The 15,774-nt window shown below is 38.7% G+C and overlaps 1 protein-coding gene across 6 annotated transcripts in view; it reads right to left on the reverse strand.

The window, feature by feature from the left end:
- PTPN12 (protein tyrosine phosphatase non-receptor type 12) overlaps positions 1-15,774 on the reverse strand; it is a 57,938-nt gene that overhangs the window by 2,912 nt on the left and 39,252 nt on the right. For all 6 annotated transcript variants that reach the window (XM_085513062.1, XM_015882843.3, XM_085513077.1 and 3 more), the window contains 4 exons: positions 11,198-11,283; positions 3,070-4,034; positions 1,592-1,669; positions 541-629 (listed from right to left, as the gene is read on the reverse strand). In XM_085513062.1, coding sequence (XP_085369188.1) covers positions 541-629; positions 1,592-1,669; positions 3,070-4,034; positions 11,198-11,283 — 1,218 coding nt within the window. The remainder of the gene's footprint in view (positions 1-540; positions 630-1,591; positions 1,670-3,069; positions 4,035-11,197; positions 11,284-15,774) is intronic.

The following is a 15,774-nucleotide window of genomic DNA, read 5'->3' on the forward strand; positions in this document are numbered from 1 at the left end:
CTCAAAGAACATGAAATATCTGTGAGAATATCTGCTTATTTCTGCATTTAATACTTGCAATAAGACAAAATGTTACAGTAGCTAACGAACACTTTACTATCAGGACTGCACTTAAAATGTCATCAGAACTTGAAGAGATCACATCACAGACTATTTACAAACTTGAGTAGTTTCTCTCTCAAACTAAATGTAAAGATCCTGGAAATTCACATCTACCTTTTCGGTAATCTTTTAAACAGTGCGCAAAGGCAGCTGTAAAGCGTTCTGGAGGAGTTGTAGAAAAAGGCAGAAATGCCAAGAGAATTTACTTAATCTGATTTAAGGCATGCCAATAATGACATTGCTGGGCTCTGAGAAAGCAGTTATCTTGGAAGCTCGCTCTTCACACATCAGTTCAGCAGCTGAGGCAGGGCAACAATCAGCAGCCTGCAGATGCTCAACAGCCCTGAGTTTTTGTTTTGTGTATATTTTGCTTTTTCATTGTAGTTCCAAACCGAACTAAAAATGAATAATTAGCACAGACTCATCTCCTTTGCTCACCGTATAGACTGTTTGTTCAGGGAGGTGCTGATCACGCAGTATGCTCCACTCAGACTGTGCAATCGAAGCTGACTTCGGTAAGGGTGTGCCTAGGAAGAAATAAATGAAAATCTTCATACTTGAATTCTCTGCATGATGAGGCCTTAGAACACAGCATTAGAAATGTGATATAAAGCAACTTATTCTAATCAAAAGCTTGTACAACTTGAAACTTTCTCCATGAAGAGTTTTCAAGTTTCAGGAAGGCTCGACAGCAGCAGCCAAACACTGCACTGAATTTACTATTTACACTCTTACAAGGGTTCCTACACAACACAAGAATTTTTCAATAGTGTTTCTATAATTTCACTCAGCAATAATAGATCTGAAAAAAGCACAGTAAGCAGAAAAAAAGCCCACACAAGAAAGGGCACCGTTATCAGCTTCTGCTGAAATGATAAAGTACAATCAAAACTGAAGTACTTCTAGTGGCTTTAGGCCTGAAGAGACGCATATTTCTTGTGTTCTTACAGAAGTCCTAAAGTTATGTATTTCCCTACCACAACATATAGGACAAAAGGCAACTGTATTAGCATAACTGGACTTGTTCACCACATTATGGAACGTTATTATCTTTTGTTCTTCCCTCTGCACCTTTTTTCTTTGCTCAGAATCAGATTAGCAGCAGTCCTGTGTTTTCCTGTTCCCTACCTGAAGTAGCAATGCCACCTTAAATATTAAGGGAAATCTCCAAATGGAAAATCTACCTTATCTCCATACAGTTCAGACTGAACACCAGCTCCACTAAAACCAATGCTGACATCTCCAGCATAGTTAAATACCACAGTATAGTCTGCTTGGTCTGAAGTTGAGAAGCAATTTGACTGTATTCATCTGCTTGTGGAAGTTATCAAGCAAGCTCAAAATAAGCAACTAAATATGTCAGATCTCATTCCATTTTACAATTTGCTCTAACACCACAAAACTAACCAAAAAGCAGCAGCATCTAAACACAACACTGAAATGCACTTCACACTTTCTCCACAACTATCACAGAGCATACAAAACTCACTTGGTTCACTTGCTAATACAAATGATTCCGGTGTTCTTTCTGGGAGTGGGGGAGAAGAGTCTTCACTGTTATCAGCATCTAAATCAAACACGACACTTAGTTAACAAACACATTTCTGAAGTCAATCTTTTGATATGAGAGATCACCCTAAGCTAAAATGAGAAGCGCTCAATAGTGGTTCCATACAACACAAAAAGGAACAGACCGACCCTGAAAAACAAGTAACAAAGTGTAAAAATTTAATAAAACAAAATTCTGCCATTCCTGTGAATTCAGCAATATACCAGCAGCACAAAGGCTGTACTGTTACTTCAGAACAACTGTGACATGCAGATACACAGAAAAAGATGCTGTGTGATGTTTCTCCCATCCTTTATCCTACTCCTGACATGTTTTATATTTATGTGTTCTTAGAGTACCTACATGAAGAGATATGTATGGAAATAACAGTGTTCCAGCAGTGATAAACAGTGACTGCCATGGGCAATAAGGAAAGAAGTCAGTACTGCTGCAATAACTTAGTTTTCGAAGACCTACATGCTATATGATAAGGACTGCTTGGTTCAATGTTAAAGAAACTGTGACACAGTTCTCTGCCTTTGCTCTATAGAATAATTCTAATGTGCCTCACAGTTAAGAGCTTCAAGCGCATTTATAGGCTTGTATTGATTTGTGTGTATAAATAACAATTACAGAATCTATAGAAACAGACTGTTTTTAAAGCTGGAAATAATTCACCTGAATATGTGAGCTTTGATGCAGTGGGCTGCATCGTGCATCATCAACTGAACTCATTCTTGCTGCAGAAAAAGGCACAAGGTGTACACAGAGTCCTGAAACAAGGGCATCACTACAAGGACTGCCCAGTGCAAGAGTCTGATCTAAATACAGAAGCACTGTCACCTTCCAGCTCCACAGCCTCACCACTTCCTTTCTTGGATTTTGCATTGTCAGTTTCTGAGGCCTAATATTGTTCCCAGTTCTGTCCTCCATGTGATTTAACTGTGCCAGCCTGACTAAAAACCAAAGCTGGACATTTTAGGCCCCTTTTACCTTCAATGAAGCATTCCGGCACCCTGCAGGAACATTCTCGCCTCATTTTGTGCAAACTTTCCATGCTCAAACAATTTCCAAAAAGCAGTAAGATTTTCAAAGCACTGCTCAGTTCATTGGTTAAAATCATTACTGAAGCAGAACTTGGATTAATTTCACATGAACAGGGTTGTGTCTTACTGGTCATATACAGAAGAGGAAGAAAGAGGAGCAACTTCCAAGAGTGCTGCAGTGGAACAAATTGCACCTACATTTTTAAGATCAGCACGTCAACCATTAAGCATGAATTTCTCCAGGAATTTCACATACACCAAATCACCCAGACTTCAGCTACCCAAAGCCATTTAAACTCACGTTGAAAAGTCTGTGCAGCAAAGAAACCAGCCCCATTCTACAGATGTAACCAGGATCACACTAACACATACCTTTGCCATCTTCAGAACCCGTTACAGCAGCTAAGTCTTGCCTAGCAATTGACATTGGCAATACTTTTCTGGCAGAAATGTTTTCGGTAGTAGTGGCAGCAGAAACAGTGGCACTTGCGGTTGAAATATTAGATGCACTTCTGCTCATGGCTCCATCAAAGTTCATTTCATCTGTGTCAGAATCATCTGAATGAAGAGGATTAGTAAAACAGAGGGGTGCTCGAAAAGAAATAGCAGTATGGTCACCTTTATCACTGGAAGGAAGTTCAACTGTGGTGTTCGATACTAGAGACAGAGCATTAACCCCACGACATAAGACGTCTGAAGACACGTCCTCAGGCACTGACGTACGCAGTGCATTTTCAGGCCCGTGCAGTGACCACCTGGCATGTCCCTTTTCTGTTAGAGGCAGACGATCTGGTCTTGGTGGGGTATCAGAAACCTGTTGGCCCTGTGGACTTTCTGGTGAAGGTATTAAGGCTGTGTTAGACTGTGGCACACTGCATTCCATACATGAGTTTTTAGAAGCATCCACAAATGAATCCCCTGAAGTCTGCTCCTGCGACTTAAAGTTCTTATCAATTACAGAGGATGATGCGGGCTTAACTTTAATTGCATGTCCCCTGTTCAACAGGGAGTTTCCATCAAAGCTTCGTGGGCCTTCCTGAAGAGGTACTTTCCTGATTTCAAAGCTCAAGTTGCGCTCCAGCCTTTTCTCCATACGTTCACTGGGTTCACTCTTTCCTGAAAGTTCCGTGGTTTTATTGTAATTCTCATTGAGGTCTGTTGAATGCTCTGATGAAACCATGTGCAAAACTGGCTTTGGATGGTATCTGTCATTGTCCTGCCACACTGTAGTGACTGTTGGATAAGCTGATGGAGGAGATGGTGTTAAGATTGGCGGTACTGGCTGAGGCTCCGGAGGTTGCAATATTTCTTCTTTAGCATCTCCTTCTACAAGGCAACTGCAAGAAACAATGATGTAAGTTTTCTGTATTTTGATAACATTTTAGATAACCTGTCTCCGCTGTAGTAATACTCTGACACCGATACTGAACTCCAAGAAGCACTTCCACTGCATACAAATGACATTTATAAAATATGACTAATGGAGCCGGCAAGAATTATGTCAACACACACTAAAAGTTTTTCAGTATCACAGGGGTATAAATTCAAGCCAAAGCTAATCCTCACTGATGCTTTAAGGATTGCTCACATCCTTTCCCAGCAGCATTCCTTCACAGATGTCTGCCAGGCCCTCTTGCGGCAGCATTCCAGTACTCTTGGCTTTCTTCTTATTTAAGAAGTAGCTCAAAGGAATTCGGCATTTGGAATACAATTTTCAACAGAGCTAGGAAATAAATTCTTTTAAAAGGCCTTATATGACCTAGAATACAGCTTGTCCAATACCAAACATCGTTCTTTCTTCTCCTTCACATGTCCAGAAGGATTTCGCTATATTTGTGTATTTGTTTCACCATAGATTTAAGGCTAACAGCATAGATCAAATTTAACTGACATGAGATAAACACTATAAAACATTCACAGTAGAGGAGGATTCAATTTACAGTGCATATTAGCAAGATCACTGGCAATTATTGCAGCTCGTTTTCAGCTTCTTCAAAGAAGCTCTACAGGCATACGGTCAATTGACTTTCACATTAAATACAGAATATTAACTATCAATTATTTTGCACAACTAAGATCCTGTCCACAAATAGGAATCATTTTCACTTCAGAGCCTTTAAAAATATTTCCTTTCATCACATAAGGTGATGCGCTGATGTGCAAAGCAAATGAGTGAAAAGAACAGAAATGCAATTTAGTATTTTAAATAAACAACAGCTTTGATTCAAGTACATAAAATCAAAACAAGACCCCAGGCCCCTGTGCTAGACAGGTTGTTCCCAGGGTCTTTACTAATTGGTTCAGGTGGCCCCAGTATGAGAGTAACCTTGAGTAAAGCAACAACCAGCTAAACCCCCATACACCTTAAGATTTTTGGGATAACTGTGTCAGAGGAACTATAAATCATCCAAACCCAGCTCTGCAGCAGGAGACATGGAACATTCTCTTGCAGACAAGATTATAACAGAACATTGTTTTCTCTTGAAAGTCAGGTTACTGCTAGACCTTAGGCTTCCTTCTGTAATCCAATATCCTGAAGAACTGAACCCATTCAAAGAAATCCATCACAGTACTTTCGTGAAATATACTTTTATTAACAATGCTAAAGACAAAAAGCAGAGGCTTTCAAAATGGCAAAAACTCATTACTAACTTGCTAGATGACAGCATCTGCAATTGTGGAAACCTGAAAGAGTGTAACATATCTAGCAGACCTGGAAGGTGTGCCAATAACAAATCTCACGCCGTAAGGACCAGCAAGATGATGGGCAGATTACGCAGGCCAGACTTTGTGCATTCAGGCTATTTACATGGAACTGCCCCTCTCAATCACAGAATCACAAAATCATAGGGGTTGGAAGGGACCTCCAGAGATCATTGAGTCCAACCCCCCGTCGATGAAGGATGAGACTTGACATATTTTGTGGAAGAGAAAAATTTCATGATGTGCTATCAGTTAACAAAGAAACCAAGCCTTTGGACTTTGTAAGTGAAGCGTGGTATCCAAATACAGGCTGCCACTCAATTGCCAGGAAACATACAGCTCTACCACTAGATCTCTTCTATATATCTAAACATAGTTATCTTCTATATATCTAGATATCTTCTATAGAGGGAGCTCTGACTGAAGCCTGAAGTCTAACATAAATAAATTTCAGCAACTGCAGGGAAGTTCAAAAAACTCAACTGGATCATCTCAGTCAGGCACTCATGTAAAGCCATCAGAAATAAGATGCATCTTTTTGAAGTTCTTTTTAACCAGACAATAACTTGTACAGAGTGAGACCATCAGAACTGCCCAAATATGAACCAGACCAAGGAAAAGGGCTGCTAGTAACAGTTACATTTGTCTTGTTGATCAAGGCATTCAGGTTTTCTAGACAAGTCTCCACTTCCCTTTTGTTGCAATCAGACAACTGAAAAAGCTTTCTTTTTCTTTCTCCTCTCACTTGAGAGAAAGCAGGCTAGTGTCAGCTCCATGGGCCAAAGGATGTTTACCTCCTGAGTCAAGGTTATTAAGAAAGCATTCATTAAAAAGATAGGTAAAAGGCTTATATGGAAATCACAAGGTAAATGTTAAGTTCACTGTCCTTTCAGCACTGTATTACCCAGTAATTTATGGTGAGGTCTCTTCTCACACTGCTCACATACATCAGTCTATCTCTGTCTGCCAGCAAAACAAGAAGGAAGAATGATTCAGAAATCTTAATGGCAATTTCAGAAAGGTTATTGGAAAGCACAGCAGACAGTGAGAAAACCCCAACAGCTACAAAACTGAACTTCTACCTCTTCCCCAAGGACATGCTTCTCTTTCACTTAAAAAGCATCAAACATACCTTCTACTACAGCGGAATAAAAAAGACTCAAGGCTCAAGACCACAGCATTGCACAACAACTCTTGGCAGTCTGTACACAAGTGAAAGACATCAAGCAGACTTTCATCATGCGCCTACATGTCACAAATGAAAATCAAAGCAATGCTACCAACTCCCCAACTTTGAAAATAAGGTCTGAAAAGGATTTAAACAGAGCAAATTGCTGAGACTATCAGGAGCTATGTAAGAAACAGCAGACTGTTATCCCACTTGCATATTCTGCAGTACTGAAAGTTTACCAGGGCAGACTACAGCTTGAATTTCACCCTTGTGATTTTCTTAGCATTTTCTTAGGGTATAGCAATGTGGGGTGGGTAACCAAGACCCTCATATAAGGGATTCCAAACTGAAGAGAGATTGTTTGGATTTTCATTTATCAATATCACCACACACTGAAGAGCTGCAAGCTCTCCAGCTTCCAGATTCTCTCTCTGAAATTACTGTTTTGTTGGAAATCTCCAGACCCAACCCCTGCAGGTCTCTCAGGTACTTTCTGGTACTTCCTTCCATTCTCTGCCTGATCATACAGGGTTGGGCCTCAAATAGCTTCTCCTCTTCATGTGACCATATATTACCATCTCACCTTATGTTAAGATAGAAGGAACACAAAGCACATAAATAACAACTTCAAAGATCATTTGGGAAGCGTTTTGCTGCTTCAATGTTCTTGAAAAATGATCAAGAATAAGTTGTTAGTCTGAGTTAGTAAAGATAAGCTGAACAAATGGACTCTTACCCAAACTTAATACACATTGCGACAACATGAAATTTCTCTTCATTTTCCCCCTCCTGTGCCAGAAGGAAGAGTTCACACACAGAAATGGTTACGTGCTCCCCTTCTACCAACAATGATTCTTTTAAATAATCACCACTGAATCCTCCTACTGAACAAGGTTTGCCCCCACTGACCCCATTTTCCTGACCCCCTGTTACATTTACAAAGGATTTACATTTACATTTACAAATCCTTATCTGGCAGTTATACCGCTAATCATTACAATTAGCTAACAAACAGATTAGTAGTAAACCAGATACAACAAGACCACAGGTTCATAATACTCCTCAAAATTCATTAGGATCTTCACTGATTACTGTTTAATGAAATCTCTTCTCCATTTGATTCTCCTGTATTAAACTGCCCTGGTGAAGTTACACATACATCAGTCGTACAGGCAATACTATCCAAGTCAGCAACTCAAAATTCACATTGTTGTTTAGTCATCTCCCTCATACACTGCTTAACAGAGTTAAGTTATTAAATAAATTTAATTATTCTACTCATAAATGAGCGCAGAGAGTAATCAAATGGGAAATGCTCCATTAAAGAAAATCATTCCTTACCATATTAATGTTGAAGAATATACATTCTCTAAAAAGTAGGTGACCAGAGCTTGGGAGTTTCTGTACTAAAGGAAGCAGATGTCACCCGGGACTTCCTGGCTTTCTCCAAGCATGCAAGATTTTTTCCACTTTACTAACGTCACAGGATTATTACTACACATACTCCGCATTAAAAATAATGTTTTTGTTTCTTTATGGAAAGCAGAAACACTGGGATAAGTATACCTTTAAAAGCTCTTCACTAAGCAGAAGCTATTTCTGAAGCTCTTGCTGGTCTTGGGCATTATGGTCTGATGCATTATGCTGTCTTTGGGCACTTCCTTCAACAGCTGCGCTCTACAGACACTTCTCCCACAAAAGGCAGAAAATTATCTCAGCTCTTAACATTATTCCAACAACAGGAAACACAAGAAGGCATAATAAAAATAGCTTGATTGAAAGTTCCAGGAAAGCCCATGAAAGTGGATATTGAGACAGAAGAGATTCAGTGACCTGAAGAATGCCAAACCATTTGAAAATACTTTTCCTGTGTTGGATCCAAGTTAACCCTGCATCGCTTTTACGTACCACTAAAGCAAGAATTTCTCCAGTTCAGTTGTAAAATCAGAGGGCTAAAAAATAGAAAACCTCCTTATAACTCAACCTTGACAACGTCTGCTTGTATGCAGCTGTTACTGAGTACCTGGTAATTCTGCTACCTCTGCACTGCCACAGAAGTAACCATCTGGGGATTTTCCTACAAAATCAAGACAGCTTTTTCACCTGTTTTTGCTGCCACAATCTGAACAGCAAGTACAGCAAGTACAGCATCTTATTGCCAAGTCCTGCTTGCCAAATACTTCAAATAAAGTGACTGATCCTTCAGCTGCCAGTGAACCATGAACCAGGTGCCACCTCTAAGCTACCACCTGGCCAAAGGACTGAGTTAAAAAAAGGTTAACATTGAATGCAAATACACATTAACAGAACCAGCTATATTCACACGTCACATCGCAAATGAATTACACTAAAGCATTACAAAGCAATAAGATGAAAGGCCAGAAGGCAACACAATTCCAGAACCTCAGTAAAAAATGTAGTAGGATACTACATGTGGGGGTAATAAAGGAGAAGAGAGGCAAGAAAAACATCTTCCTGGGAAAAACTCTACAATTTGTAGTGGTTAGTCATTGGGAAGTGCCACAGAAAAGATGTCACAGCTTCATTCAATAATTAACCAGAAGTGTGTCAAAATGAACAGGAGTCAGAATCGTCACCATATCATGAAATTTAGCCCTGAGATGCAAGATCTTCTGGAAACGCATGTTTAACAGTTACATGTTTCATACTAAATTCAGGTCTTCCACTGCTGTCCTCACTATGGAAAAGATAAAGTATTGACCTGTTCCAAAACATTCTTAATACACACAACCTGGCTCCAGATGACAGGCAGTATCTTGGTACAGAGTTGTAAAATTAGCTCCCACATCAAGAAAATAGATGTTTATTAGTATTTTGTGTACACACAACTACTGCAAAACAAAGTGTTTCCTCAGAAGCTTCTTCCATGAAGGATGCAGTTAATGGTTTTTCAAAAAAATTATCTCCATTTTAAAAGGACAGCAGCTTTGCTAAACACTTCCATCTATTCACCTACAAGAAACCAACCTTCCTGCCATTGTTGGCAGATAGGAAAGTATTAGTTTATGGAAGAAAGCCCAAAAAAGACCAGGTTTTGTAACACAGATGAAAAGATACAAACTTAATCGTGCAGTAAAGAACAATGAACTGCAGATAAGAGAGCAGATGCATGCCTAAATATGAATTATATACATTATTATTACACAACTATAGAAAACAGTAAGTAGGGACCTAAAATTATTTCAGGAAATATTAACTAGTAAAGGAATTACCTGTTGGGTAGGAATCATCTCTTCTATAAATAGTTTGATTTAAGACTTCATCACTAACAGAGATTACAAAGCTCCACTGTCACCATCTTTATCTACATAATTAGATACAATCACATCACCTTTGATCTAAGCAAGGTTAAATGGTGTTATCTACACAGCACAAACTGAGTTGTGTTTGTAGAAAGCTACTACTCTTCTCCATCTCTCTCCTTTAATGACATCTTCTCTAACTTCTGCTTCAAGTAATTATTAATGAGTTAACTGTAATAACTACTAACATTCTTATATAATCACTAATGATTAATACCCAATACTATTTCCAATGTTATATTGCAAATATCAGTCTCATGACAGCAGAAGAAGTTGAGTGACAGATGCATGTGTGGTAGTTTGCCAATATCCTCAGTAGGTAGGCAATAGAATTCCATACAGTATTCCAAATCTGGTCCAAACTATTAATTAGTATTAGAGTACAACACCTTGATACCTGTTTTAAACTACATTTATTCTCGAACAAGATGATGCTGCAGTACTGAATGGACATGCACACTACTACCCATCCTGAGTTGCCAACTTTCAAATGGCTCATGTCTGATTATATTTTAGCGAGACACATTTGTAAATTTTCCTTCTTTACCAAACCTAAACTGCTTTAGAATTTCGCATTTGTCTTATTATATAATCACTGATCTACTCTTATCGGCCCCTCAAAAATGGACTAGACTTCTGGCAATGCTTGTACCCTGCCAAATACAGGGCTGGAAAGAAAAAAATCCTGCTACTGATCTGAGTTTGCACTATACCAGTTAGATCATAGTCCTAAAGCTGATTACTTTCCTTATATGAGTATTCCTGCATAGAATTTGTTAAGTGGATGGTTGTGTCATACAACACAACCTCTTGAAACCCCAGTGCTTGGCAATCACTGAAGGAACTCCTGTCCATCCAAATACAGACAACTGAGAACAAACAGGATCACCTGCCAAAGGCCCTCACATCCTTTCAGATACTGACAAGGCACAGAAGTGCTTCTTAGCTCATGCTCAGGTTGGGTACCCACTTTAGGTGAAGGTAACTGACAGACAACTAACTCCTTCAAAGTCTGTGTACTTCAAAAACTAGAGTGCATTTTATATTTCTTCTGTTGAATGGAAGGTCTAATCTTACATCCTCGTCTACTTGTATTTCATTATTGCTAGACTGATAAACTCAAACACAGACTTTACAAAGATATCAAAGCTTTCTGTTTACAGAACTTATTACAAGACTTCTATTATACATATTTATGTTTATACATAAAAACCCATCTTAATGTATTTGTAGAATCAGTAGTTTGGTTCTACTTCTTAATACACAAAGCAAGTTAATCTGAGAGCTTAAAATACTGTGTTACCTGCGGGTCCGTGGAGGCTTTGGTGGTGGAGAATCCTGTTTCTGAGTGTCTGAAGAGCTCACAGCATTCTCTGTATTATTTTCATCCTGATAAAAGGAAAACATTTTCATTCATTGCTGTAAAGCTGATAAGCAAAATAACTAAGTTCTGAAGAACCACAGCACAAGGAAATACTTAACTTACGAGCTGGTAAGGTTTAATGCATTGTTTTAAAACATTTTCAAATCATCCCCCATTTGTCTACAATGAAGTTTAGCTTACTTGATAAATCATGTGAGGAAAACCATAAATACATAAGATATATATTAGATATGCATGGATTTGCACACATCCATATCCATATATATATGTATATATATACACACACACTTACATAGAAAAAACAGTATGCAAGAGTCTAAAGTTGATAAACCATCTGTTCATAGGGGCTGACTGAAACTGACTTCCTCTGCTTATACAAAACAATCAAAAAACTCCCTGTTAATTAATGTCTGTCAATAATGTTGTCAAACAAATGCAAGTGTGACAAAAATTTTCTGCTTTGGAAGACAGGTGATAACTAAGCCATCTCAATTGCTAACTACCCTCACATAAATTCCAACTGAACACGTTACATGCACACCAGCAGAGATGCGCTATTGTTTGTGTGACAGCAGATTGTGCTATTCTTTTCTGACAAATTAAACAGGTAGTTCATAGCCTGCTGACCACTGCTGTAATTCTCAAGTATTTTGGAGTGAAATGCAGTTAAGCAGATAGAAGCCACTCCCATCTAGATGACCACAACTGAAGCTTCCATTATTGTCAACCGAGGTTGACCGGTTTCAAATCAGAGACCAGTCAGTATGATAAACTTAAAAGTAACAGACCAGTCAGCAATACTAGTTTAATCTTGAGCCTACGTTACAAGCAAAGCCTGAATTCCAAACTAAGTTTGTTAAGTTAAAGCACCCTCACCCAACTTGTCCAAAAGCCTCAGTCTTTATATAAGTTTCTCTTTAAGTCTGTCAATTCAAAAATATAAATAGCAATTTTCCCAAAGAAACAGAAAAATAAAGAGTATCTGACCAACTGATGATGTTGCACGTAACTGCACTCTGAATAAAGATACCCAGCGAATAATGTTGGAATGTGCTGTGAAACAGATTAAACACACTTAACACACTATTTTTTGTACCTATTAAGAAGCTGGAATGAGAACATTCGTTGCAAATCAAACAACTTCAGAGATTTACTGCATCAGCACTACCTCAATAAACACTTAGCACAAAACACTGACAACACAACACACCATCCAGAAACTCGCTGTCCAGAAAAGGAGAGCAACTGAAATGGCTGATGATATAGTAAGAGAAAACAAACAGCAACGTAATGCCGTATCTGTAATCTGAATGCAGGACTTTGTATTTTAAGATGACACCTTGATGCCCAGCTTCCCCACAACACTTCAGAAGTGTTTTGGGCCCTTAATTTTCTTAAATTTAGCCTCAAACTATTCCATGCAAATTTCAGAAAAATCTCTATTGTAACATCCCAGACACTGATGGAAAGAAAAATTATCACACAACAAGGACATCTGATTCTTCTGCTGCTCTCCTGTCAAATACCAAGAATAACAAATTCTAAGTCTTTGGCTTCATGCACTGGATGATTGTACACACTGATTTTGTCCTTAACATACATGAAAACAAACTCCACTGCCTGTGTTCAGGCACTGAACCACTCAGAAGGCTGGGGCCAAAGAAGTAGCTGGTTACAGCACGCAACATCAACTCGGGTCTCAGCTCATTAGTTGTGTCATGTCTCTCCATCTCCATTCCAGGCTGTGGAAAATTCTCTGACTGCCTCCTGTGTGTAGCCATCGCTATGAATGCGTTTAGGGCTAAAAAGGCACTTTTAATTGGAAGAACTAGCAACCAGAGTTAGAAACAATGAATGCAACAGCACATGGAGTGCAGGCTATTCTGCCTTCTTTTAACACAGCACTTCAAAGCTTCATCAGACAGAGATACCAGAAAGTGAGACTGCACATTTAAGCCCTGGTTTTCAAAGAGTTACTGACAAAGGCCTCCTACAACGTAAAATTTTACTTATCTAGGACATAACCCAGGAGCTGCAGCCCTGCTCTTCTGTGAACTGAAGCATTCGCGAATACAATTTTGCATGAGATACACTTTCCTCCCAGGCAGAAGGAAAAGCCTGTTGAAGAAGCTAACATACATAATATTTTAGGGTTCTACACGCATACAGTGAATAGCTCAGTTTCTGCTTGAGACAAACAACAGTAACTGAAGAGACACTGCAGTATACTGCCATACAATGGGAAGACTTCAGGCAGCTATCACATGTTTAAGAGGTTTCAGTTCTGCATCAGCTTATAAATCAGGATCAGTTCACTTTTAGTCACTTCAAATCAAGAATAAGAACATTAAAGGGATTGTCACCAAAAAAGAGGAACTTAAATACTGTGCTGAACAGACAGGATTTCAGGAGAAATCAATTCACTTTTATACAACTCATACCCCAGGGGGTAAAGGATTTTTACTTAAAAGGTTGATAACAACAAGAAGGGAGGCAGTAGCCAGATGCACAAACCCATGTAGGAGAAAAGTCTTTGCACTAACCTTAAGCTGCTGCAGCATTTTTAATAACTGTGTTCAGTTACTGCTGGACCTATTCTTCTTACTTTTAACTGAGTAAACACTGCTTACTGAGATCTCGGAGCAAGTCTGTTACTCATTCTCAGCTGTCATGAGAGGTGCAAAGATCCAGCATCTTAAGCATCCTTGAGTGATACCAACTCACAGATATCACCTTGTGTCATCATACAAATAACTGCATTGGTAAACACGCAGAACAACTAGACTGAGAAGTACAACTGTAAAAGCAAATGTAGGGTATCTCACAGGAATGACCTCATCACTACAAAGAGCAGATGGCAGTATTAAGAAAAAGCCTTCCAGCCTTCCTAATCGCAGCTTATTGGCATCAGCCGACATTGTAGGTTGTCTGAACAGATGTTGTTTTAGGGCAGAACATTATTTTGAAAAGAAAAGTATCGGCTCAGGAAAACACAGGACAACGTACATACTTTACAAAGGCCAACATACAGAATATTATAGTACTTAGAATAGGAACCTTTCCTAGGTTTACCTAGTAATTATTACTAAGAATATTACTCAGATGCTGAACAGTTAAAGTGTTCCTATACACACATCCTAAAGTTCTGTACATAATTGAATATATATATATATATACACACACACACATATATATATATATACACATGTATATATATATTTTTTGGATCAACAGGCTTGAGGCCAGTGGGATGAAGTTCAACAAGATCAAGTGGTGGGTCCTGCACTTTAGCTACAACAACCCCAGGCAATACTACAGGCTTGGGGTAGACTGGCTGAAAGACTGCAGAAGAAACAGACCTGGGGACATTAGTTGAACGCAATCCAGCAGTGCGCCCAGGTGGCCAAGAAAGCCAATGGTATCACAGTAATCACCTGGACAAGAAGCATGGGTTATATAGTCCATATAAACATGTGCAAAGTAATTCATGTTCCTTTGCGAATGAAGACAAACAAGGAATTCTCCTAGTAGAGGCAGTTTCTGAATTCAACTTGGTATGACAGCCTAAATATTTCTATCATCTCCCAAGCAAAAGTCTCTTTCTTCATCTGCAACCTCCAGTGCTGGAAGTATAAAACTGAGCTGTCACTCAATGTCTAAATAGAGAATTGCAGATCTAGGCCAGGACTTCCAAGGCATCACCTACAACTGAGGAATCCACCCAGTAACTGCAACACATTATTTTCTTTTAGAAGTTACAGTAGATAAAATGCCATCTCAGCCAGAAGCTTTTTGTGCTAATAAATTACTAGAAGATACATTGCAAAGACTTTTTCAGAAGTAATCTCATGGTTTCCCTCAGAAGGAATTTAAGTATTCTTTTTGTCCTTATTGCCTGAGAACTACAGATAAAAGAAATTAATTAGACTGAAATTATACACTCAAATGATTCAGATTAAATACAATTTTCTGATCACAACAAGATATCTCAAGATAGCACAAAAAACAGATGGAAGCTCCAAACAGGATGATCAAGAGTTTCAGTGGAAGGAAGGCTGAATCTAAGACTCAGCTTGAAGCTTCAAACCAAGATACCAAGTCTTAAGACTCAGCTCCCAGTTAACTGTTTGAGACATCAAGAGTTCAACTACTCAAGGATGGAATAAAAAAATAGTTCTGATTATCAAATTTAGTACCTCATTTTCTTCTTACCTGGTTGTAACAGGTAATTCCTGCTTCTGAGAAGTATTTGCCCTGGAATTAGTCTAGTACTTGGACAGTTGAAAATACTGTCTGTGTCTGAAGAAACCTTTCCTTCCTCTTACTCGTGCTTTAGATACTCTGTATTACTTCAAGCACATGTAGTGAGTTCTAAGAACTCACAATAAGTGTAACTGTGCTGCAATAGTATGTAGTAATTATACTATACCATACATGCATTTTCTATAAGACTCTGAATTCTTCTCTCAAAATGTAGTAATTAAGACACAACCCCA

This window comes from Coturnix japonica, chromosome 1 (genome assembly GCF_054131305.1).
Source record: "Coturnix japonica strain WE chromosome 1, WE-NBRP24, whole genome shotgun sequence".
NCBI classification, from domain to species: Eukaryota; Metazoa; Chordata; class Aves; order Galliformes; family Phasianidae; genus Coturnix; species Coturnix japonica.